Here is a 27,907-nt window from a genome sequence, read left to right on the forward strand (position 1 = left end):
TCACGAAGAGAATGCACTTGATTGTAGTGCAATGTTCTCAAATCAAGTATCCCTTTCTCCCTGATGACGTGGGATAGTGGTCCTCACTTTCCTGGTAGCTCTATTGTGCATGATATTGGTTGCAAGAACTACCCTTACCCGTCTATTTACCGATTGTAAATCCGTATTACTCCACTGTATCACACCGACAGTATAAATAAGGACGGGAATGGCGAAGGTGTTGATTGCCATGATTTTATTTTCCCGAACAGCTCAGTTTTCAGGACAAGATGCAGACGCCGTTCAAATTCCCCCGCAACTAAGATTTGATTATTGCCACAGCAGGTGTTTTTGTCGTCAGTATACATTAAATGACTTAATGAACATTTCGCCAATATGCCATGACTTGGAACCCGTATATGCTTTGATGCAAAAGATGGGATAGTGGATCCAAAGCTAAACAAAACCACAGTGGGCTAGAGAGTCGCCTTGGAAAATGCCACGCCTGATTGGTATCTCTTCTGATGTTTGTGAGGATACCGATAGTTTCGTGCTCCACTATTCTGAGGAGAAGAACGACATTCGGGTTGATTTTGTACAAGCGTGACACTTGTAGTAACCATGAATTTGATATGGAGTCAAAGACTAATTTATAATCGATGTAGGCTGTCGGGATATTTCATTTTTGGTAGACAGCCTGCTTTACAGTGGCTCCCCGCCAAATACCTTCCCCACCTTTGAAGGTAACCATCATCATTGGGTCGAGGTCCACCAATTCGATATCCCTAAAAGCTGTCTGGCGTCCTGACCTACGCCATCGCTCCATCTTAGGCAGGGTCTGCCTCGTCTTCTTTTTCTACCATAGATTTTGCCCTTATAGACTTTCCGGGTGGGATCATCCTCATCCATACGAATTAAGTGACCCGCCCGCCGTAGACTATTGAGCCGGATTTTATCCACAACCGGACGGTCATCGTACCGCTCATAGATTTTGTCGTTATGTAGGCTACGGAATCGTCCACCCTCGAGTAGCGGGCCAAAAATTCTTCTGAGAATTCTTCTCTAGGCCAAGAGTTCGCAATTCTTCTTCCCATGAATCCAAGTTTCCGAAGAATACATGAGGATTGGCAAGAATTTTGTCTTGTACAGTAAGAGCTTTGACCCTATGGTGAAACGTTTCGAGTGGAACAGTTTTTGTAAGCTGAAATAGGCTCTGTTGGCTAACAACAACCGTGCGCGGATTTCATCATCGTCGCTGTTATGGGTTGTGATTTTCGACCCTAGATAGGAGAAATTATCAACGGTCTCAAAGTTGTATTCTCCTATCCTTATTCTTGTTCGTGTTTGTGTTTGACCAGTGCGGTTTGATATTGTTGGTTGGTTGGTTTTCGGTGCTGACGTTGCCACCATATACTTTGTCTTGCTTTTGGGGGGATACTGAATTCTTTTATGGCCGTGTACAGTTTTACGGTGGCTATGCTATCATAGGCGGCTTTAAAGTCGATGAATAGATGGTGCAACTGTTGTCCATATTCCAACAGTTTTTCCATGGCTTGCCGCAGAGAGAAAATCTGATCTGTTGCTGATTTTCCTGGAGTGAAGCCTCTTTGGTATGGGCCAATGATGTTCTGGGCGTATGGGGCTATCCGGCCTAGCAAGATAGTGGAGAATATCTTATAGATGATACTCAGCAAAGTGATACCTCTATAATTGCTACACTGTATGATATCCCCCTTTTTATGTATGAGACAGATAATGCCTCGTTGCCAATCGTCAGGCATTGATTCGCTGCCCCATACCTTGAGCACAAGTTGACGAACCACTTAGTGTAACTAGTCGCCACCATATGTAACCAATTCGGCTGTAATTCCATCGGCTCCTGGCGACTTATGATTTTTAAGCCGATGAATTGCACTGACTGTTTCTCCTATACTTGTTGGTGGCAGTATTTGTCCGTCGTCTTCAGTTGGCGGGACCTTCAACTCGCCGATGTTGAGGTTGTTCAGTAGCTCATCAAAGTACTCAACCCATCGCTACAATATGCCCATTCTGTCGGAAATCAGATTTCCCTCCTTGTCTCAACAGGATGAGCATCGAGGTGTATAAGGCTTCATCCTGCTGACATGTTGGTAAAACTTCCGCGCCTGGTGCGGTTGCTCCCTGTACTTTTCGAGTTCACAGACTTGTTGGTTCTCCGCTCGATGGAGTTCGTCTCCGTGCATGCCCGCGTTCTTTGATAATGCAACATTACTCGGTATGCGGCGTTCTTCCGTTCCGTATCTAGCTTATATTCATCGTCAAACCAGCCGTTCTGATTTTTTTTGCGGCCGTATCAATGATAACGTTCTTCAGGTGTTTGTGGAGATCATTTGTTGATGCTTCATCTCCAGGACTTCTGTTGGCTGCGGTTATTGCGGCATCCGTTTCCCTCTGATTGTCAGAGGAGACTGTAGGTGGTGTCGTAATTTGAGCTCGGAGCACTATGCCAACGAGATAGTGGTCCGAGTCTATATTGGCCCCCCTATATGTTCTGACATTCATCAAGCTGAGAGGTAGTTACTACTACAAGGACGGGAATGGCGAAGGTGTTGATTGCCATGATTTTATTTTCCCGAACAGCTCAGTTTTCAGGACAAGATGCAGACGCCGTTCAAATTCCCCCGCAACTAAGATTTGATTATTGCCACAGCAGGTGTTTTTGTCGTCAGTATACATCAAATGACTTAATGAACATTTCGCCAATATGCCATGACTTGGAACCCGTATATGCTTTGATGCAAAAGATGGGATAGTGGATCCAAAGCTAAACAAAACCACAGTGGGCTAGAGAGTCGCCTTGGAAAATGCCACGCCTGATTGGTATCTCTTCTGATGTTTGTGAGGATACCGATAGTTTCGTGCTCCACTGTTCTGAGGAGAAGAACGACATTCGGGTTGATTTTGTACAAGCTTTGACCCTATGGTGAAACGTTTCGAGTGGAACAGTTTTTGTAAGCTGAAATAGGCTCTGTTGGCTGACAACAACCGTGCGCGGATTTCATCATCGTCGCTGTTATGGGTTGTGATTTTCGACCCTAGATAGGAGAAATTATCAACGGTCTCAAAGTTGTATTCTCCTATCCTTATTCTTGTTCGTGTTTGTGTTTGACCAGTGCGGTTTGATATTGTTGGTTGGTTGGTTTTCGGTGCTGACGTTGCCACCATATACTTTGTCTTGCTTTTGGGGGGATACTGAATTCTTTTATGGCCGTGTACAGTTTTACGGTGGCTATGCTATCATAGGCGGCTTTAAAGTCGATGAATAGATGGTGCAACTGTTGTCCATATTCCAACAGTTTTTCCATGGCTTGCCGCAGAGAGAAAATCTGATCTGTTGCTGATTTTCCTGGAGTGAAGCCTCTTTGGTATGGGCCAATGATGTTCTGGGCGTATGGGGCTATCCGGCCTAGCAAGATAGTGGAGAATATCTTATAGATGATACTCAGCAAAGTGATACCTCTATAATTGCTACACTGTATGATATCCCCCTTTTTATGTATGAGACAGATAATGCCTCGTTGCCAATCGTCAGGCATTGATTCGCTGCCCCATACCTTGAGCACAAGTTGACGAACCACTTAGTGTAACTAGTCGCCACCATATGTAACCAATTCGGCTGTAATTCCATCGGCTCCTGGCGACTTATGATTTTTAAGCCGATGAAATGCACTGACTGTTTCTCCTATACTTGTTGGTGGCAGTATTTGTCCGTCGTCTTCAGTTGGCGGGACCTTCAACTCGCCGATGTTGGGGTTGTTCAGTAGCTCATCAAAGTACTCAACCCATCGCTACAATATGCCCATTCTGTCGGAAATCAGATTTCCCTCCTTGTCTCAACAGGATGAGCATCGAGGTGTATAAGGCTTCATCCTGCTGACATGTTGGTAAAACTTCCGCGCCTGGTGCGGTTGCTCCCTGTACTTTTCGAGTTCACAGACTTGTTGGTTCTCCGCTCGATGGAGTTCGTCTCCGTGCATGCCCGCGTTCTTTGATAATGCAACATTACTCGGTATGCGGCGTTCTTCCGTTCCGTATCTAGCTTATATTCATCGTCAAACCAGCCGTTCTGATTTTTTTTGCGGCCGTATCAATGATAACGTTCTTCAGGTGTTTGTGGAGATCATTTGTTGATGCTTCATCTCCAGGACTTCTGTTGGCTGCGGTTATTGCGGCATCCGTTTCCCTCTGATTGTCAGAGGAGACTGTAGGTGGTGTCGTAATTTGAGCTCGGAGCACTATGCCAACGAGATAGTGGTCCGAGTCTATATTGGCCCCCCTATATGTTCTGACATTCATCAAGCTGAGAGGTGGCGGCGTTCAATCAGCACGTGGTCAATTTGGTTGAGAGTGGTCCCGTCTGAAGAGGCCCACGTATGTTTTTGAACCGCTTTCCGCGCAAACTAGGTACTTTCAACAACCATTTCGTATGATAGTGCTAACTGGATAATGCGCAATCTGTTATGATTGGTATCCCTTTGTAAGCTATGAGAGTCCACGTATCGCCTGAATACGGGCTCCGTCCCTGCTTCACTGGTGGAATCTCCAAGTATGATTTTGATATCGTACTTGGGATTGCTACGAGCCGATAACAGCAGGTTTAATTTTTTGGCTGACTAAGAAACCTCCGAGCACATGGTTTACTGGATTCTCCAGGAAACCGGTCCCTGTCCATCGCATCTCTTGTAACGCTGTTACATCAGCCTTATTTTGGGGCAGCATTGCTCAGCAGCGTGCGCTCTGTACAGGGAGGGCACGTTCCATGAGAAAATGCGCAAATCGTTAAACTGTTGTCGTTGCCGGGTTCGTCGTTGTAAAATCCATCCTGTCCGAGGCTCCTTTTGTTTCTTCGTAACATCGGTGTTCCGTGTAGGGTTGTCAGCCCTACCCAACCCCCAACCTGGAGGACCAGTTGGCACATTTTGTCCCGTTTCATCTTTCTTCGTCTGCAGCTTTTCATAAAGAAAGAACTCCCAGCGATCACCACATGGAGGTGGAGATAGGGTTTGGTAGTAGAGCTGTTGGTGTTGGTTCAGCGAGCGTTTCCTAGGTTTTATGTTCCATCATGGGTACCAATCCATGTTTCGCTCTGGGACCTATACTACTCTTTGACCGCCAGGAGGTAACCATGGGGCATTGCAACATTGGGACTCTGTTACAGGGCTGACTGGTTGTAAATCCGTATCCGTATCCCATTACTCGTCGGAATAAAATTGGGAACTTTTTTTTAATTCTTTAAATGGGACCCCAGGGATAATAAGACAGTACCTAACAGGATTAAGTTTCGCTCAACAATACCAGAGCGGCTCTTCGTTTTTGTTTTGGCAGTTATGCCTTCAACCATCAGGGATGGGAGACCTAGACGTCGTATGGTTCGGACAAACCAACTCGACAAATTTACCGTTCGGGTCTATTACCGTGTCACGCATTTGGAACGAAATCCATCAGGGTACAGACACCGACTCCATGACGCGTTCATACCCCGCTTCCCGAAACTAAGTCATGTTTCGGAGCAGAACGTCGTCAATCAATACCGGGTGATGCTGACAAATAATCGAGTTGACCTACCAACTCGGTCTGGAGTCACTAACTTACCGGACTGAACAAAGAAGCAACACGAATACCCCACCTATAAGGCACTCCATGAACCCAGTAATCGGGAGAAGCTTTATTCAGCTCTGTGGGCGAACACCTCAAAATATCATGATGTTCATAGATTGATAGCTGAGGAGCAAACAGGATGCGCAAAAGGCTCCCGAGGCTGTAAAGAACAGCTTATAATTAATACGGACGGCTGTAAAGCAAGCTGTCCACCAAAAATGAAATATCTCGACAGCCTACATCGATTATAAATCAGCCTTTGACTCCATATTACATTCGTGGTTACTACAAGTGCTCCGCTTGTACAAAATCAACCCGAATGTCGTTCTTCTCCTCAGAACACTGATGAGGAATTGGAGCACGAAGGTATTGGTATCCTCTCAAACATCAGGATAGATACCAACCACGCGTGGCATTTTCCAAGGTGACTCTCTCAGCTCACTGTGGGTTTGTTTGGCTTTTAATCCACTACCCCGCCTTTTGCGTAAAAGCTAACACAGGTTCCAAGTCAAACATGGCATATTGTCGAAATGTACATATTGACGATATTAAATTGTATGCCAAAGGGGAAAACCAACTTGCCTCCATGCTGGACATCACCATCCAGTTCAGTAGGGATATCGGCATGCAGTTGGGTTTGGAGAAATGTCGCATAAAAACAATTGTTCGGGGAAAACACACCGGCAACGAAGAAGACAGCCAAAATAACATCCGAATTGAGGGTATGGATTCGGACGACATCTACATATACCTCGGCATACTGCAAGCAACAACACTTGCTGTGGCAATAATTAAATCTAAGTTGCTGGGGAAATTTGAACGGCGTCTGCATCTTGTCCTTAAAACTGAGCTGTTCGGGAAAAATAAAATCATGGCAATCAACACCTTCGCCATTCCCGTCCTTTATACTTTCGTGTGTAATACGCTGGAGTAATACGGATTTAGAATCTGTCAATAGACTTGCAAACAAGATCATGCACAATAGAGCTGCGGAGAAATTGAGAATCACTATCCCACGTCATCAGCGAAACTACTGTGGGATCACACTACTTCCACCAAGCACAGTGTTAATCGCTACAGACCCGAATTAAAGTAATATACTATTATTAACTTTATTTGAACAGATATCGGTATGGAAGGTATTTCAGAGCCCAGGCACCATATAGTGGTAGCCTCCTGATTAACAACATCTTACCACCCCTTTTTGCACCTGAGATTCGTCGAGCGTGTCCCGCGCGATTTGGTGACCAGTAACGCTATATTATAGTGGCACAATCCCGGCGACTATTAGGGTACCTGAACAGGTACCCTAATAGAGGCCTTCGCGGAAACTGGTGACCGAAAGTCGATGGCCGGAGGCATCAACAACACCACGCCGCACTGCAGGCAACAGTTTCAATACTCACGGAAGGAATCTTTTCCATCGTCCAGCTGAAATCGTCGCTGAGGTTCGGGACGAATTCCAGAGAGCGTGTATAGAATTCTCAGAAATGGATCCTTGCATAGACAAGGTATTCACAGGCTCTATGCATTTCCAGCAACTCCGAGAGTTCTATCTCAAATCAATTATGAGATTGCATTGCTGCTAAGTGGATCAACGCCGAAAGCATACGCCATGCCAATAGGCCTACCGTGAATTTTGCGTCTGGATAGGATGCAGAATTTCTGGTATAAAAAATTTACCAGCGCGGTCATTAGTCGGCTAGAGGAATTTCCACCCTTCCTCACTGCGGGAATTACCTATCTTATCCTAAAAAAGGATACGGTGCAGGAAACCGCGACAAAAGACCGATTACTTGCTTACCAGCTCCCTACAAGGTCATAACATCCATTGTTAATTCAGGGGCCAAAGCGCACCTCGAGATTAACAACATTGTGTCCGATGAGCAGAAGGGCTGCCGAGTTGGATTAAGAGGTTACAAAGAGCAACTCATTATCGACTCGGTGTTGTAGGACAAGCAACTAGAGGCCAAATAAACCTGTTTATTGGCTATATCGATTATGCCAAGGCTTTCAATAGCCTACGGAATACCTGGCTGATTAATGTCCTACTCGCTGCGCTTATTTTTTGCAGCAAAAAGCATGCGAGTCCCTTGCATGCGGCTGTTTATAAAGCAGACTGTAGACTGACTCCTGAAGGATCGATCTTCAGTGTGGTCAAGTCGGACCAAGAGCGGATCGATGAATGGAAGTTGAAGGCAATGCACGGTAAACACGTGAATTATCTTTGGCAGCCATTTCCCGATTTGTATTTGCCGAACAGATAGTTGTGTGCTGGGGAGCTCTTTGCTGAGACTGAGAGATACGAGTGTGCCATTCAGGACGCCATGATCTCCACCCGAGCTTATGAAAAGCTCATCATGAAAGAGCGGGTGGAGAACGACCAGTGCAGAATGTGTTGTTCGGCGTTAGAGACGTTGGCCCATGGCTGTACCGTAATGACACCGGTGCAATATACAAGAAGGCATAATGTTGTATGTAAGGTAATTCATTCAAAGTTTGCATACAAGCATGAGCTGATCACGGGAATATGTCAGGTTTACCGATCTGAGCCGCAAGCCGTAAATGATAGTTCTGCTTACAGCATGTGTTGCGACCGGAGAGTTCTAACTGATTGCCATATTCCACACAATAATCCCGACGTGCTGTTAGTTGACAAGACAGGATGCTCCGCGTATATTATTGATGTTGCTGTCTCCCATAATAGCAACATCGAACGGAAATACATGGAGAACTAGGAAATTTGGCATCTCGAGGGGGGGTTGTAGTTCCCATAATATTATCAGCTACAGGTATTGCACTTATATCCCTCACGGCTTCTCTTGATGCCCTGGGACTCTTACAGAGGCTGGTTCAAACCATGCAGAAGTACACCAGTCTGCATACGTGCTCGATGTTGCAGGGAGTTCTCGACGGATTCTCCCGTTAACCTGCCACCAGCCACCACAACCAGCGCCCCTTTAGCTTTTAAGTAGGTAGGATCATCCGAGCCTAAATGCTTGGAACTTAGTATTAGATAAAATCCGGCATCTGAGATTGTGACAACTCGGTAAATTAAGGTATAAATAAATAAATAATATATAATTATAAAATAAGAAAAATAAAATGATTAAAAAGAAAACTCACGATTGCATACGCAGAGCTCTACGTGATTATCAGGTACATTCCTACAAATGAAAATTTAGCTGGTAAGAAATATCTTTATCTCCCGATTGACATTGAGAATTTGAAAAAAAAATCTTGCCAATCTTGTATAACAAAATACAATTTGCAGAAGTGTGAAGGCTAGACCATGTCTTCCTCCCGTGAGCTGATAAGTAATGATGATACAAACGTATTGGGCGTAATCGAATAGGGTTCAGGGTTTGTGGTAAACTTTTGATCTAACTCATTTGCATATAAATCCATCCAAACAACCAGGCACTTTCCGCTGACCGCACTCGAAGAAACGATAAAGTTGTGCGAAATTGTCGAGCGAAGGTATTTGGAATCAACTAGTTTGGCGCAAATTCGTGACAGTTGCTCTAACGGACTCAATCCAATTCACCCAACGAGGGGCATAAGCGTATCTTTCGCGTTGTCTACGTACGTACCGAATTTGGACCAAATCGAGCCTGTGGTATCTTGTTTGTTGAGTAAATTGAAGAGGCACGTTTAGAATAACTTTCTTCCAAAGACACCCTGTACCTCAAACCGATCTTACTCCAGTTGCATTACTCCCTCCGCTCCAAACTCACTATCCAGTTCGTCGTCGTTCGAACCATTAATCGGTTCACCGGTAACGGTTCAGCTATCCCTGGCCTCGAACTTTCCAGTTCATGCTCCTGCCCGTCACCTCTACTAAGCCAACCAAACGGCCTGCATTCAACAATATATGACCCGGACAATGTTCGGACCGCAGTACATCAGATAAGTAGTATCCACACTAAATGGACCGGACGTGCAAATATATTGGAAAAACTTATCCGTACACATCATAGGCCCACATGTAGATATTGCTAGATGTTGAGGGTCCATGACGTATACGGATAAGCTTTTCCAATATATTCGCCAGTCCGGTCCGTTTAGTATGGGTACTATCTGTTTGGTATACTGTGGTTCGAACATAGCCATTGTACTGATTAACAGAGTGTGTATAAATATATACAGGCATTTAATACATTTTTGGGAAATGTAATAGGTGGTAGATTTTTGATAAATAAAATGGAATGATTAATTTTTAACATTTGATTGAGTGAGAGGAAAAAGGAATTCAGAAGTATATTGGGAAAGGTAAAGGGTGTAAAAATGGGAGAAAAGGGGTGAATATTTTATATTATCAAATGAATTCCTTTTCAAGGAAAAGAGAAGACGATAGAAGTAATGAACATGTAACAGAAGGCGGGCACACCCCAGGAAAGTCAGCTGAAGATCAAGCACTGTTTGTATTCGCTGTCTATTTGAGCAGCCAAAGATTCAGATGGTGGTTAAACTTTGTGATCCTTGGCGTGAGCGACGCCCAGATTACGACCATCCATGTCCACCAACTCGTATTAAACCATTTCGACTCTACGAATGACCTTCGCTTTCACGAACTTCGATCCAGTTTGGAATTGTGCCGCTTCGCTGCACTACTTAAGTGAAGAACCGCTTATATGTATGTACACGATATCTTCGACCTGCAACTCACGAGCTCGGGATCGCAACTTATAACCCCTCTCCTACACTCCTCTCAGGTATTGCCTCAGGCCGCCCGGTGAACCTATCGATGATTGTAAGGTGACTCTCGAAACCATGCGAATATCACAAGGGGCCAACGATATCGATGTGGATTGTGTTAAAACGCTTTGTGGGCCGAAGGAATAAGCCCACTTCTTTTTGTACGTGTTTGGTGACTTTACACTTCTGGCACGCGATGCACTGTCTTGCTTAGGAGTTAACCTCCTTATTCATTAAGGGCCAGGAATATTTGCTGGTGATTAGCCGATTCGTTGTCCGAATGCTTTGGGGGCGCCAGATCGTGTACTACACGGAATACTTCCTTACGAAAAGTGGCCGGAATATGGCCTAGCTCCCTTTCAGAGGTCTCGCAAAGTATTTCAGAGATTGAGCCAAAATTTGTAGTGGTTGTTATCCCTGAGGCTCTGAAGCACTGCGTCACCCTACTGTGCCTCGGCGTTTGCCGATAAAGCAACTGTGGCAGGGATTTTGACCTCTGAAATCCATGACAAAGTGTCTGCATAATACATTGTCTTTGCAGGACACGTGCTGGATGTCCGAAGTAAACTGGCTTATGAAGTTCAGGTGCCAAAGTTGGCGAGAGGACGCTTTCTCGGGCCTTTTATTTAAAAGCGAAGATAAGATGCTTGTGGTTCCTGGACACTGTGAACTGCCTTCCAGGGAATATCAGAAGTATTTGATTGCTACGTATGCGGTTAATAGCTCACGATCGTACGTGCTTTAGTTCTGTTGAGCTGTATTAAATTTCCCGGAAAAGAAGTTCAGGTTCAAGTCTGAGGCATCGAGGAAGACAACTAGTTGTGCATCTGATTGAGAGAATGCCAGGAGTGTAGCGCCGCCAGCTAACGTTTAGTTAGCTCAAATGCCTGAAGACCAGGTAATTATGTGTAAGTCGTCGGTCTTGAGCCCAAACAAGTAGGCATTGAGGATCGCTTGATGTTGTGCATTTTTGGGCAAGAAATGACGATGGAAGTTTAACATGCGCAAAAACCTTCGCAGATCCTTGACTGTTTTAGGTTGTGGGAAATCTGTGATGGCCTGAACCTTCTCTGGATCCGGGTGGATTTCCTCAGGGGAAATCGTGTGGCTTGAAAAGTTCATCTGCTGTTAAAGGAATTTGCATTTTTCAACGTTAAGTACAGACCCGCCTGAAGGAGACGTTCAAAAATGCATTCAAGATGTTTCAAATGCTCAGACTCAGAGAAATAGGCGACCAAAGCATCATCCTAGTACATGAAACAAAAGTGTAGGTTTGACAAGACAGAGTGGATGAACCTCTGAACAGTTTGCATGACATTGCACAGACCAAAAGGCATCCGTGTGAACTCGAAGAGTCCGAAGGTTTTGCATATTTCTGTTTTTTGAATATTTTCTGAAGCTACCGGGGTTTGATGGTCCGCCTTGAAAACACGGCAGTTAGCGAGGTTATGCGTAAAGTTATGGATGAGTGGTATGGGGTAGCGGTCTGGAATGGTCTGAGCATTCAGACGTCTATAATCGCCACATGGTCTCCATTCATGATTGGGCTTTGGGACCATGCGTTGTGCAGAACACCAGTAGCTATTTGATAGTCTGCAAATACCTTGCTTTAAAAGTATATCAAAGTCTTCCTTAGTAACAACCAGTTCCGGGGGTGGTAATGGACGCACCTCCGAGAAGATAGGGGAGTAGTGTTGTATATCATGCTTTCGTAGTTATGTTGCTGTATTTTTGAAGGAACGCGCGAATGCGAGGGTCGGCTACTTCTTCAAAAATGATAGAAAGACTGACGGTTGATCAGTTTTCTTGAGGGCCTGAGCGAGATTGCGGGATCTATAAGATCTATCCATAGGGGCCCAGGAAGTTGTGCCTAATATTGGACTGCTGATCTCCGCTATAACAAAACGCCATGAAAACGTTCGAGTTCTTAGACTTCGGTCCGCTTGCCTGTAGTCATAAGTGTGTATGTTTGAGGAGTTTGCCGCCGCTAATTTCAGTTGTTGATTAGGTGATGGCGCTTCCTCAATAGGTCCTAGATGGGTAGGCGGCGGGGAGCTGCGTTCTATACCAGCAAAATGCAAGACTCGTTCATGTCTCCGAAAGGCAACTACTCGATTGCCCATTTCGGCGAACAAGTTCGGGACTAATTAACGGAAGGTGAATTGTCAATGCCAAGGACGAGGCCGTGGATGGCGGGGAGTCTTCCGAGACAAACAGAAACAATGAACCGGTCCGACGAAAGCGGAACAATAGAGACTGTGGATTAAAGTTTGGAATATTGTGAAGTGATCAGGAATCAAGAACTTGAAAGGAGAATTACGAAAACAGAGTTGTGTGCAGGAAAGAAATCGGTTACAAGGGGAAATCAGTGTAATTTTAAATATCTCGGAGTTATAATATAATTCTTGAAATTATATATTGGACATGGTAAAATTCGAAAAACATGTCAAAAGCAACTACCATAGCCGTACTTTTGGGTAATTTAGGGTGAGAGTGTGTTATTCAATTATCTTCTTTTGGGTATGTGAACTATTAGATTTTCGATTTTACTCAGGAAGAGTATCTGTGAGTGTATCTATGGAGCTGAAAAGACAAATCTGAAATAAGGCGGGTTGTGATAATTGCTCGACATTTTCATCGGCGCTCACAGAAAGCGACGCAATGCCATCCCCAGTGAACGTACTCACGGATTTTTCCTCATTATTTTTTTTCGTAGAGTGAAATATGTGAGTTGATTTATGACCCGTAATTGGTTAACAAGGAAGAAGAATGGAGGAATTCGCCAGCATTCAGGAAGGTTGACTTAGCTACAGCATTGCCCGGTTGTAGTTATTGTATTTGATATTTAAGCGACTCCATGCTCACTCAATATCTTGGGAATCGGTCGGTCCAGTAATCGAGTTGCCCGCGAGTAATGCGTGGATTGGCATTGTGACTGTAATGTTTCCCCATAAAGTTTATTATTCTTCATCGGAGAATTGACACGAAAACTCTGGCCTCGAATCTACGCCAATATACACTCGTTCATCCTTCCAATTTCCGTCGGGGGTGAAAGTCTTGTGCAGACTTGCTGAACACTACCGAGGGGTTTTCGTTACATCTATGGGAACACCCGAAGGGTTTTGTGATACCACGAGAAAGCAACGGACCGCATGTTGCACATTATTGAAAGTTTCTTATGTTAACGAAATTTTCATTTGTAGGAATGTATCCGATTTTAATTGTTTAGGATAGGAGATGTGGGAGTAAGTTGCTCTCCATTTGGTCCGGCTCCACAACAAATAGTTGCGGACTTAGGATTCCTCACTTATCCTAAACAATTAATTTAGCTTTAGCCTAGCTCAGGCTCAAACTATTGGCGGTTTCTATTGGATATAATTCGCACTCTTGGCGTCTTTTTCCAAATATATAAAGGAGCGTTTTCCATCCGATGCCACTCACGGTCACGCTGCTCCCAGGGCAGAGGTGAGGCAGCGTCTGACGAGTTGTCTCTGCCCTGGACGAAACCGTTTGTTCTATAATTGTATAATGCTTGGGTGCCATGGCTCAAACGAGGGATTCGCGGACCTATGAGACGTGGGAGTAAGTTGCTCTCCATTTGGTCCGGTCCCACAACAACTGGTTGTGGACTTAGGATCCCCACTTATCCTAAACAATTAATTTAGCTTTAGCCTAGCTCAGGCTCAAACTATTGGCGGTTTCTATTGGATATAATTCGCACTCTTGGCGTGTTTTTCTAAATATATAAAGGAGCGTTTTCCATATGATGCCACTCACGGTCACGCTGCTTCCAGGGCAGAGGTGAGGCAGCGTCTGACGAGTTGCCTCTGCCCTGGACGAAACCGTTTGTCCTATAATGTATCCGATAGTCACGCAGAGCTCTGGGTCTGCAATCGCGAGTTTTTTTTCGAGTTATCACAATCTCGGAAGATGCCGGATTTGACCTAATACTAGCACTAAATGCCAAGCATTTAGGCTCGGACGATCCTAACTACTTAAAAACTAAAGTGGTAGTGGCCGGTCGTGGGCCAATCTCGGCGGATGCCGAATTTTATTTAATACTAGCACGAAGTGCTAAGCATTTAGGCTCGGATGATCCTACCTACTTAAAATCTAAAGGGGCTCTAGTTGTGGTGGCTAGTGGCAGGTTAGCGAGAGAATCCGTCGAGAACTCCCCGCAACATCGAGCACGTATGCAGACTGGTGTACTTCTGCATGGTTTGAACCAGACTCTGTAAGACTCCCAGAACATCAAGGGAACCCATGGGGGATTTAAGTACAGTAACTGTAGCTGATAATATTATGGGAACTACAACCACCCGCGCGATACGCCAAATTTCTTTGATTTCCCGAACCAGTGGCACATAGTTCACCTTCTTCTCCATGTAAGGCGTTCAATGCTGCTATTATGGGGGATAGCAACATCAATAATATACGCGGAGCGACCTGTCTTGCCAACTAACAGCACGTCAGGTTTGTTGTGCGGTATGTGGCGATCAGTTAAAGCTTGCCGGTCTCAATACATGCCGTAAGCAGAACTATCAAGTTCTGCTTGCGGCTCATATCGGTAAACCGGACATGTTCCCGTGGTTAGCCCATGCTTGTTGCAAGCTTTTGATGGGTCACCTTACATACAGCATTAGGTATAATGTGTGTGTATTGCACCGGTGTCATAACAGTGCTGCCAGAAATAAGATGGCTGCCAAAGACAATTCACCTGTTTACCGTGCATTGCCTTCGACTTCCATTCATCGATCAGCTCTTGGTCCGACTTCACCCCACTTAGAAGATTGAAAGATCAATCCTTCAAGTTAAGTGGATTCAGTGCACAGTCTGCTTTTTAAACAGCCGCATGCAAGCAACTCGCTTGTCCTACAACTACCGAATCGATAATGAGTTGCTCTTTGCAATCCCTTGAACCAGCTCGGCAGCCCTTCTGCTCCTCGAACAGAATGTTGTTGATCTCAAGGTGCGCACTGATCCTTCCAATAATAATGATCGTTATGAATTTGTAGAGGGTTGGTAAGCAAGTAATTGGTCTTGTTCTGCGGGGTCCTCCACCGTGTCCTTCCTAGGAAGAGGTAGGTAATCTCCGCAGTGAGCAAGGGTAGATATTCTTTCGACCGACTCATGACCTGATTTTTGCTGTGTGTCAAACGACCATGTATACTAGTGAACTTTTTATACTAGAAATTCTGCACCCGATCCAGACCTGGGCCTCCCAGTTTTTCGAGCTGTTTACGGTTTGTCGAACTTCCTCTTCGATAACATCGCAAAATTCACGTCACGTGTATTGGCATGGCGGATGTCTTCGGCGGTGATCCACTCAATATGCTCAGCATGCAGGGCGTGTAACCCCCAAAGTCGACCCCAGTATCCTTTCGCTTCCGTTACCGAAAATTGCGCTGTGTGAATTCGTTGAGAGATCTGAAAAAACTGGTTCCTCGGGTATGTTGCATTCTGTCCATGTCTGAAGTGACTTTCGCCATAACGTCGTAACCGACTACATACGACAGAAAATTTCTGCTCAAGCGTGTCCAGAATTTCAACTACGGGTGTCTCACTGAGGATGGTATAGTTCCTGTAAACCCTCTGCACTTTCTTCTTCACCCGTCTGCTGGCATTGTCAAAGCTGAGTCAGCCTAGCAATGCCCTGCCTTCATGACTCCCGCAGACGTTCCAAATGAATTTTCCATGGTGGACTTCTCTGGTCAGTCAAACTAATTACGCGAAAGCGAATCTTCTGACCGTGCAATCCGACAGTCGTAACTGCATCACAATACACACGTGATTGTAGTTGCAACAGCGACTTATCAGCACACAGCCGAGATGCAATCTCATAATTGATTTGAGATACAACTCTCGGAGTTGCTGGAGATGCATAGAGCCTGTGAATACCTTGTCTATCCAAGGATCCATTTCTGAGAATTAATTCTATACACATTCTCTGTAATCTGTCCCGAACCTCAGCGGAAACTTCAGCTGGACGGTGGAGAAGAGTCCTTCGGCGAGTATTGAAACTGTTGTCTGCAGTGCGGCGTGGTATTGTTGATGCCGCCGCCCATCGACTCGGAGTCACCAGCTCCCGCAATGGCCTCAAGCCGAACAGGTTCTCCAATGGTGGCCGGGATTGTGTCGCTGTAATATAGCGGTACTGGTCTGGAACCCGCTGCACAGTCATGTGCGCGAATTGCGGGAAACGCTTGACAAATCTCAGGTGCAACAAGGGGGGGTAACATGCTGTACCTGCCCTCGCCGTTATTTCGTAGTAGGAGCGGATGATGAAGAGGTTAATTTCGTGAGTCTACTTCATCCGCTGCCTACGCGAACCTGCTGAAGTGGTCGCCACACATTGTGGCGAAACAGCTGCAGAAGGCGGAGAAATGCATGCTGTCCATTACGGGAGCCCGATCCAGTCACCAAGTCAGACGACTTCCGCCGGTTATCCGTATCGAACCTCAAATTTCTCCTTCTCACTTTTGGTGGTGCATTTTATCCCTAGGCAGCTAGGTGTGGTGATAGTTTCCTCAGTGAGTAATCGGCAAGACTGCAAAGTTCCTGCACTTTCCTCACCTACCCCTGACACGTTGCGGTGGCGCACATCTATTCAGGCTAGAGCTATCATTCCTCTTCCTTTCACAACTGGCCTTGGGACTGGCTACTTATTATATTGGTTTTATTATTTAATTATTTTAGTTCTTTTTTTAAGAATGATTTTAGTTTCTGGCACTTTTTTTAAGGTTTTGTGTGAAACAAAACCTTATTAGAATCGATTCGATGTCTGTCTGTCTGTCCGTCTGTCTGTCTGTCTGTCTGTCTGTCTGTCTGTCTGTCTGTCTGTCTGTCACATCCGATTTATTCGGAAACGGCTGAACCGATTGTCACGAAAATTGGTAGAAGTATGTAATCTGCCGTTCCCTTTACATGCAGCAACTGACGCCATTTTGTGTTAAGTTTAAGGGGGGGCTCCCCATACATGTGAAAGGAGGGTGCAAAATTTTCTTTCATAAAATGTGGCCATGTGGGGTATCAAATGAAAGGTCTCAATTAGTACTTTTCGAAACTGGTTCAATATTTGATATTGGGTGAAACATAGGGGAGTGAGGGCTCAAAATATGACCCCCAAAAAGTGTAACAGGTCTCGTTCTCAGAACCTATCCAACCGAAAAATCTGAAAAAAATCACAGTCGTGCATCTCTACGAAATCTAGGCCTCAAAATATATCCGGTTCCGATATCTGCACAAATAAAGTTAATAATAGTATATTTCCACATTTTAGAAATTTACCCGGCAACCCCCCTTATATTCATCCCAGAAGTACAAAATTTGGCATGCGTATAACAAACATAATGCACAAGCCAGTCAAGTTTGAAGAAAATCCAACCATTATTGACAAAGTTATAGGGGGTAAAACTTTACCGTTTTTTGTGAATTTCGGGCACTCTTCATGCATGACTGCATGACGTCATCATCACATATCAATTCGTCAATACCACAACCAAATGAGTTCTTATGAATGGGGTCCCAAAGAATTATTTTGTTTTAGTTTTTTAGTCATTTGTATATGAATATCAACTGTGTATGTAGGTATATAGTATATGCATGCTAATGAACTTTGTGGGTAGTGCCTATTCAGATAGGTATAAGAAGTAAATCGGAAATATGGGTACGATCAATTTGTATACGTGCATATATGTGTGCAGCATTCGGAAATAGGCAGTTTGTTTAGGGTGAGCGTAATATCTATGGCTGTAATATGTACGTATGTCTCGTAGTTTGGAAAAATATGAAACAATATGTTGGGTTTGTAGCTATATACGGATAGAAAAATGTGCGTTGAAATTTCTTACATAAGATGAACACAAAACCTTTATACCCGAAGCGAGAGCTTCCGGTATTCCGACTTGTTTCTTTTTCGAATCGAGTCTTTCTTTGGAATATATCCTGTTTAATCAATCATAATTTACCTTCTTTGATTTGACGATTCCATTCCTCTTTCCTAATCCTTAGTCCTTAGAAAGCTGCTGCAATTAGGGACACCCTCCAGAATAATGGCCTGAAGATGTGAAGGAACGGAGGTGATCTCAAGGTCCGCGCCTCAATAACCATTTGAGGCGGGAGAAGCAAGGATCGAGACTGTGATCTTCCCACCTCGATCGCGGCCCTCGGATTCGGAAATTTTTTTAAGGTTTTGTGTAAAACAAAACCTTATTAACTTGGGTTTACTGTCTGTCTGTCACACGCATTTTTCTCGGTTATGGCTATGCACAGTCAATTTGGTGGAAAGGGAACTGTGAACACTCATGTATACAATGAGTTAGATCATTCCACGTCGAATTTAAAGGGGGGTCGCCATATATGCAAAAAAAGGGGGTTGTACATTTTTTTCCACCGAATATAGTCATGTGGAATATCAAATGAAAGGTCTCGGTTAGCACTTTCCGAAGCTGGTCTTAGTTTTGACATTTATTGGAAAGGTGGAGAGTGCGGGGGGTCGAAACCATCATTTGTTTAACGGACCCATTTTCAGAAACTACCCAACCGAAAAATCTGAAAAAATCAAGAGGCACTGTATGGTACCTAGGATCCGAAATGCTCTCCATATCGATATCTGCTCAAATAAAGTTAATAATCTTATATTACTATAATTTTTTACAATTTTTACAATTTAACAATTACAAACTGTAAAACCCCCCTAAGTTCATCTTAGAATTATCAAATTTCGCAACAATGTAGGATCTAATATAGAGCATGAGCCTACCAAGTTTAGTGGAAATCATATTATTATTAACAAAGTTAACATAAGTAAAATGTATGTGCCTGTGCAAATTCAAATGATTCTCAATATAACGCGAAAGTGGATATTCTCACATAATATGTGCAAATATTACGTACTAGCTACTAATGGAACAAATAATAATAATAATCGTTGGCGCAGCAATCCTTTATACTTTGTCACCTGGAATGAGATTCCCTCTCTCGTTGCCGCAATTTGCACACTGAACCTCACAGACGAATTTCGTAAGTCCAGGCTTTGTAGACTAGTTTGAGTTTAGAGATTTTGTTTCGAAGCCAATACACATTTTTTAGTCTGAGCTTCATTTCGTCTCAATATGTTTTCTCCACGTTAGTCGTCTATCCAGGTGTAAACCGAGATATTTAAACTCATTCTGTCGAGGGATCGTTACACCATTGATTGAGACTTTAGCGCAATTTTTCTGGTTTGGGGTGAAAGTAACGTGACAGCGCTTCATTTCGCTTACGCAAATTTTCCATTTTATAAAACAATTTTCAATACATCTTAGGTTGATTTATAAGTTTTCTGATGCAACCTGTGGATTAGTGTGAATACGTAAAATAAAAGTGTTATCTGCATTCGTTGAAGTTATCAGATTACGATCAGTTGGTAGATCCGAAGTATAGATGCGGTAGAGTGTTGGTCCAAGGACACTGCCTTGAAAAACTCCACCTTTGCTGTACTCGCGAGACGTGAAGCTTTTGTATTTCATCTTGAATTTGCGCTTCAAAAGGAAATTCGATGAAATTACTGGAGGCCGCTTCTTTATTTAAAAAACTCAATCTTTCGTACCACATTTTGTCGAAAGTTTCCGCCACATCCAAAAAGGCCACTGAGCAATACTTTCTATTCTCCAGTGCACTCCCTATCTCAGAGATGACCCTGTGAACTTGCTTGATTGTACTATACTTCCTCTCGAAAGCCAAACTGGTGCTGAGAAATTACTTGGTTTTCCACTAAATGTGGTGGTATTTTTGAAAATATTAATTTTTCGAACACTTTTGAGACCATGGGTAGGAAACTTATAGGTCTGTATGATGCAACTTGCGTTTGCTCCTTCCCACATTTAGGAATCACTAACTTCTGAAAACTTCCAAGCCTTGGGAAAGAATTACATTGAATATGTGAGTCCCGTGAGTGATTGCTTGTTCCTTTAACATTTTCACGTGATTAGGACATACCCTGGAGTTTACTTTGGGTCCACTTGTTCTCTGTGGCTGTTTGGCTCTTAATGAGAAGCTTTCTTTCTTTTAGAAGCCTTCACTCCATCTTCGGCAAGTGAGGGAGTAATACCTTTTGCAGGTCTTTTGCAAATGCTGCCCCCTTTTCGGCATCGCTTCTTATCCAGCTGCTGTCTACTGATCTCAGAAGCGATTCCGATTGAGCCGGTCTCTTCAATTTTCTTGTAGCTTCCCACAGGCAGTAGGCGATGAACCTCGTAGGTAACTTTTTCTAAGATCTAAGTCTGATTAACCATCATGATTTGCATCGAGACCATAAATTGGTTCACCATTTGAGTCAGTGTAAGGAGAAGCTCTTCCAAATTGTAGGTTGGGGCGCTTATATTTTCTTGGCTTTGAGGTGCGGGGTTCAAAGCGCTGGTATAGCTTATTGAGGTATGTTTTTAGAGCTTTCAATCACAGATGTGGCGACGGGGTTGGTATTTGTTTCGGTCCGTTGAATTCGTTGTTTCAGTTACGATTTTTGCTTAGACGCATAGACGGGACAATCTCTGTAGGTAGCCGTTTGTGGTCCACCACAATTGCTACATTTTTTAGCATTCATATTTTCTTTATTTTTCTTAACACCCGATCACCATGAAAACTACTAGATACATGGGTTTTTTAAAGGGAAATATTTTTCTCGTTGTAACTTGCCCTTAGGTGACGCTGCAATGGATCAACTTATGCATGTTTCAGAACAAATAATCATCAGTTGTCAGAACGAATAATGACTGTGATTAGTAAAAACTTAAGGGGGTCATTTTTTGGCATCAATTCTATCTAGATATAGTGTAGAATATATGGGAAAAGTGAGTTTTTGATATTCGAAGTCGTTCGGAAATTATAGTGTTAAACACGTAAAAAGTCACATGTCAGATTTATGTCGATCGTCGTAATAAAGCGCGTATTTATCGATGCGAATGACGTTTGAATGATTTCGCTAAAAGGACAAGAATTGAAGCTAAGGCTGTACATGTGTTTCTTGATGAAACTTAACGTTTATGGACTAGGTATTGCAGATTAATGATCAATTAAGGTTTTATGGGTAAAAATTACATTCAACTTTTTAAATGCGTTTTTCTCGAAACTGCATGTTGAAAATCTGCTGCCACCATAGTCCAAAATCTATCAAACGAAATTCTTTGAAATTTTCATGAATAAGAATATTCAGAACACATTTCTATGGTCCGCAAACTAGGATCATTGCGATTCATTCAGTAGTTTTTCTTTTTATTCATTAAAGAAGCCTTAAACAAGGCACCAACAATTGAGTTTTTAATATTTTTTAATAATCCTACTTTGCAGACTGTAGTTAAGTCTGCACGCTAAAATACCGTTTACTTTTTCCTTTAAGATGATTACAGCGCCCTTTAGCGTGGCAGCAGAAAAAAACCCTTTTTTGGAGATGGGTGTATAAATTGCTCTGTATTTCAATAACAAACTATGCTATCGGGCTGGAAAAACTATTACGCATGCTCAAGATATTAATAAATATATGGTGTATTTGTATCTTCATCCAGTTCTTCACAAAAAATTTCTAAAAAAGCGAAAAAAAACGGCCTTTACACGGGATGACCCCCTTAAATTCTGGACACTATTGAAAATGCCAAACAAAAAATCAAACATTAGAAGATCAGCCAGATATGCACAGCAATCGCCAACCAGTAGAGCTGCTAAAATATCTGAAGAATGAGACTACCCATTGGAAACAGAACTAATCAGAGCGTCTACATCAAGAACTGCAGAGACATGAGAAGAAGAAGGCCCATGCTAAAATATGACCGGATGAGATTTGGTAACTTGCAAGTTGCAAGTTTGACCTGCCAGTTCAAGGCCTACCGGAATATCTCAACGACATGGTGTACGAATTAAAAATGGTCGAGCAAAAGCATCTATTTTCAAAGCTGCTGCAATTCGCAAAGAGCAAAGCGCACGACGTGAAGTTGAACACTTATGACAGGCTCGATCAAAATTAAGAACCGATCCTAATAAAGTAGCATTCAATTACAATGATCACAAAATGCATCGAAATATCCTCATTGATATAACGGCTATATTGTGCTTATACTATCACGCTTTGAAGTTTCAATAAGAAAAGCCTGATATGTGGTCTTCCACTCGCAAAACGATCCAGGAAGTAGAGCACAGACGAAAGTATTCACAGGATGCAGGAGCTAGCGTTTCCAGAGTTACACGTGTCAGACACAGAAAAATTGTTCCATAAAGCATTCCGGATTCAGTATGAAGCATGTCAGACAAATTATTGCGCATATACGCCGTTCCGCGCATTTTTGGGGTACTTTGAACGAATTTGGAATAACACTACTATCTTCGCGAAATTATACATCAAATATAAGTTCGCGTTGCAGTCTACACATGAAACCACTTTATATTTGCGAAAATTGTGCTGCATTCTTGAGAGTTACATTTTGATATATACTGGCCTCCGACGGAACAATTCCTAGAAAACTCATGCGCTTGTCTATGCTCCTTCGTTTCCAATGGAATGGCTTGCTGGGACACTTTTCAGCATGGCTACTGGATCGTATGAATACTTTCATAGTAAATTTATGGAACAATTCTTCAGTGTTGGACACGCTTGCTGCTGTATCGTATCAATAGACTCATAACCCTCGAGCTACTTAAGAATCCAAATATTTTTTTACAACATATTCGGAAATTTAATGTATGCTTTCAAAGGGCATCGTTTGGAGCGAAGACCCGAGGTATTTAAATCGATCAGTTCTGGGCAGATCACTGCCGCTGACAGTGATTGTGCCTGTTTCATGGGGATCGGTCGTCAAAAATTCAGTTTTGTTTAAATTCAATCTGAGACCGTGTTGTATGAGGCGATCATTCCATTTTTGAACAAGTTGCTCGAGATCATTTTTGCTATCAGATGCTAGGAAAACATCATCTGCATAAAGCAGTATGTAGGGCGCTGGACGTTGGATATCCCGTGTGACGGTGTCCATAACAAGGACAAAGAGGAGTGGTGAGAGGGCACTTCCTTGATGAACTCCAACAGAGACACGAAGCGGTTTTGATACACCCGCCGTACTTCGAACTTTACTTTTCAGATCGTGGTAGAGCAATTGAACCCAGCGCACGAGTTCTTCTGGCACGAAGTGTTGTCGTAAAGCATACCAAATGAGTTCGTGTGGTACACGGTCAAACACTTTCTCTAGATACAGAAAGGCAATGTAAAGAGGGCGATGCTTCTCACGGTGTTTCTCCATGAGTAACCGCGCAGCGTGTATTGCGTCAGTAGTTCCGCAGTTCTTGACAAATCCGGCTTGATTCACGGTTATTTCAACGATTTCGCGCATACGGTTGTCAAGAATGCGTTCAAAAATCTTCATGGTATGGGAAAGTAACCGGATCGGACGGTAATTTGAACATTCTGCCGGGCAACCTTTCTTTTTCCATATTGGAACAGTGGTACTTTCTTGCCAGTCAGATGGTGTTCTTCCTTCCTGAATAACCCGGTTAAAGAATTCACTGAGCCACAGCGTTGGGTCCCAGCTCTTCGCTTTCCAGAGCTCTGATGCGATGTCATCGGGTCCTGTTGCTTTCCCCGATTTCATTTGTTTTATTGCCTCCTCGACTTCAGTTGCGCTGACTGGTGGAACTGCTCCAAATGTCGGCAATGATTGTGGAAGTGGAGGATGAGCAAATTCTTCAGTTGAAATGTGCTCGCAGTATTCTCGCCATCTATCCGTTGCGGCTCGACGGTTGGTAAGCAAAGTACCGTTCTTGTCATTAACACAACAGAAGTGTTCGATATCCTGTGTGCGTTCATCACGGCTTTTAGCAAGTCGATACAGATCTCTCTCGCCATCCCGAGTGTCCAGTTTATCGTAAAGATTTTTGAAATGGTTCGCTCGGGTGACAGCGATCGCTTTCTTTGCTTCCCGGTTGGCATTCTTATAAATTTGCCAATTAGCAGGCGTTTTATCGTCGAGAAATTTGTGGTAGAGGCGTTTCTTTTCACGGACCTTCATTTCAACATCATCATTCCAAAGCCAAGTATCTCGGTTGATGTACCGCTTACCCGGCTTGGTGACCCCGAGGGTTGCAGAGGCCGCTTTGTGGATCGTGTCTTTCATTTGGTTCCATGATTCTTCCACATTCGTAATGGTTGGCAATCGTATGAGTGAGACCGTTTCTTCTTTCTTCTCACCAAATCGCCACCATTTAATGCGCGGCGGGCCGGTGCGTTCCTCACGCCGTTTTATCGGTGGCTTAATTCGCAAGACAGCAATCAACGGCCGATGCTGAGGTGCGATGGTCTCATAGGGAACGACTTTGCAATCAGTGACAGTGGTAAAATGTTGGCGTCTTATGAGAATATAGTCGATTTGCATTTTATTGTTCCCACTATAAAATGTGCGAAGATGAGACAATCGTTTGATGAACCATGTATTCATAAGTACAAGGTCATGGGTGTCCGCAAAATCGATTATACGCTCGCCATCTTCATTGCGCGCTCCGAACCCCTTTCCCCCATGGCACCTGCTACCGTCTGCCTTTTCATCCACATGACCATTAAGGTCGCCGGCAATGATTATGTAATCGTCAGCAGGCACGTGACGAGTCTTTTCATCGAGAAGTTGCCAGAAGGCATCTTTCTCGGCATCAGGTCGGCCTGTCTGTGGTGCATACGCGGTGAAGAAGTGAATAGTGCGATCAGCTGATATAATGGTGAGCTTCATCAGCCGATCATCAAATCGTTCGACTTCTTTAATGGCATCACGGAAACCCTCTGAGATGGCAATGCCAACACCATATTGAGTGTGTGGGTTACCAAAATAGAGAAGTTTGTAGCCATTTTTACCGCGTTCGCGTTCAATGTCGCAGCTTTTGGAACCAGACCATCGGGTTTCTTGCAGAGCGCAGATGTCAATGCACCTTTTCCGAAGGGCTCTTGCGAGTTCCTCGGTCTTTCCAGTTAGGGTACCAACATTTAGCGTGCAGACACGTATTTGTTTTGTTCGTTGTGTGCGGACTAACTTGCTTACATCCTGACGCCGTCCATGCGTCAAGAACCCTTGCCCATTTCTCGACAGGACCGGGGCCCGTCCTGTCGCGTCGACTGAGGTGGACGCCCTAGCATTTCTCCGAGGCTGACTTAATCCGATCATCATGTTTGTAACGACATTGTATGCATTTTCTTGGTCGACCTGTCGCGGGGCCTGTCACCAAGAGAGATCAGGTAGGATTTAGCATAGTAGAATAACTCCAACTATACTCTATTTATCTCTTTCCCTGATCTCAGCATTTTATTTTTGTTTTTACTGAGGATAGTACAGAGTACGTTGCCTCAAACCCTCCTCCTTTACCTGGGCTTGGGACCAGCATACTATGTTAATAGCATGGCGGAGTTAATAAATGTGGCAGATTTAGAAGTTAATATCCATTCCTTTTAAGTTAGTAAGAAGCCGTTTACGATTGTATTATACAATTATTTCCTCGCATGGTTTATATTAAGTTATGTTATGTAATTTAAAGAAGCGGAGCAGTGATTAAAATATTATTTATATCGTTACAGGAAAATGCATCTTAGGCAAAGGATTTCATTCAAATGGTAAGCATTTCGCGGCTGATCGCTGTACATCTTGTGAATGTGTAAATGGTACTTCAATATGCCACAGAAACACTTGCCCGGTCTTAGAATGCTCTCCAGAATATCAAAAAGTAAATCCAGGTGATTGTTGTCCACATTGTCCCCCAGTTGCAGAAGTACGATCAACATGCACATATCACAATCAAACTTTTCAAAACGAGGAAACATGGATTTTGGGACCCTGCAGGTCATGTAAATGTCATAGTGGTGAAATTAGGTGCGCCCAAACGAAGTGTCCTAAAGTAAAGTGCCGTCCAAATGAAATATCAATTACCCCCGAAGGTCAGTGTTGTACCAGATGTGTAGAGAGCGCAGGAATATGTACAGTTTTCGGAGATCCGCATTACAAAACTTTTGACGGAAAGCATTTTAGTTTTCAAGGATCATGTAAATATCAACTTGCAGCTGATTGCCACGATCATACTTTCGCTATACGAGTTACAAACGATGGCCGACTTAAAAATTCAACAACACGAACAAGGACAGTTACATTGAAAATTCGGGGAATCCGAGTTAATTTGGGACAAAAGTTTCGGGTGAAAGTGAATGGAAGTAGAGTTTCTGTACCGTTTAATTTGAAGTCGATTTTAAAAATTGACCAATCAGCTGAAGCCATTTTCCTTACGACAGAGATAGGCTTACAAATCGAGTGGGATGGAAGAAGTTTCTTGCAGATCCAAGTACCGCCGACTTATAAAAATAAACTTTGCGGCTTATGTGGAAATTTCAATGGAATATCAAGAGATGATCTTACATCACGTGAAGGAATAAATTGTTCTGACGCAAAGATTTGGAAATTTGCCAATTCGTGGAAAGTGGGCGGGCAAAAAACATGCAACAAAAGACGTCTAATCAGGCCTCAAACATGCAAAATTCATTCGCAACTGTCATTATGTTCACCACTCCTAGAATCAACCACTTTCGGAGGTTGTGACAGCCACATAAATCCTCACAATTATTACGAAGCTTGCAAACAAGATATGTGTGATTGTGCATCGCAGACGTGCTATTGCGAAAGCTTCGCTGCCTACGCTCATGAATGCGGCAGGCTAGGAGTAAGTGTTCCCAACTGGCGACGAATAACTAATTGTCAGTTTGAACCAACTCATAACAAAAACCAGGATCATTCAGCAACTATGAAAAAAACATTACATAAAACAGAGGAGAAGCAGCAATCAGAGCGTCTTCGAAAAAAACAAAGGCGCCCGGATTTCTTCACTAGACACGTACCAAAAGCTTTACTCATACCGAAACACCAGGAACGAACACCGCCGCCACTTCAGTAACGAATAGGCTTTATGTAAATTAATTTAATTGATATCTTTAGTAAGTTATACCTTTTTTGTAATAATAGTGTAGATTTTTTTTATTGAATATAGCATATCATTCTTTAAATACCAAAAAGTGAGGTGAGTTAAACTTGTTAGAGTGGAAATCATTTGAATGGAATTTTATTTCCAAGGAATTAACTTGATATTTCAAGAAAGTGAAATTTCAATGCCAGAAAATTAATATTCCTCGTTAGCTCTGTATGTGATGTTATCACATCATTTTATGTATGTTACAATTTTCAGTTTAAATAAGTTTCACATTAACAAAACGTTTAACCTACAAGAATGTATTATCTATTTAAATATTTAATAAAATATATGTGGACATGATTCTCCTTTGCGGATGAATGATATAGTGAAGGCGAGCAAATATTTTACGCAACAGTTTTAAAGTTGTAAATAATTAGACGAACGACGTTTCCAAAAACCTTATCATGTTCATGTTATCTGCTGTTTAGGGAGTTAACCCATCTTCTTCTTTTTCTTCAGCCTTTGTCCCGTTCACAAGCGGGGTCGGCTCGTCGTGATCGGCTTCGCCATTTGGCTCTATCGGATGCCTGATCTGGGTGCAATCTCGAGGCTTTCAAATCCCCATCCAGCGTATCAAGCCACCGTT

General features: G+C 43.2%; 1 protein-coding gene across 4 annotated transcripts in view; it reads left to right on the forward strand.

Moving 5' to 3' along the window:
- LOC119646374 (BMP-binding endothelial regulator protein) overlaps positions 1 to 27,907 on the forward strand; it is a 442,299-nt gene that overhangs the window by 285,879 nt on the left and 128,513 nt on the right. For 2 of the 4 annotated variants that reach the window (XM_038046812.1, XM_038046813.1), the window contains exon 7: positions 25,886 to 25,921. In XM_038046812.1, the coding sequence (XP_037902740.1) occupies positions 25,886 to 25,921 (36 nt within the window). Of the gene's footprint in view, positions 1 to 25,885; positions 27,652 to 27,907 lie in introns of those variants that run through there. The other 2 variants (XM_038046810.1, XM_038046811.1) reach the window with 1 other exon arrangement.

The sequence above is a fragment of the Hermetia illucens genome, chromosome 1 (genome assembly GCF_905115235.1).
Source record: "Hermetia illucens chromosome 1, iHerIll2.2.curated.20191125, whole genome shotgun sequence".
Lineage (NCBI taxonomy): Eukaryota > Metazoa > Arthropoda > Insecta > Diptera > Stratiomyidae > Hermetia > Hermetia illucens.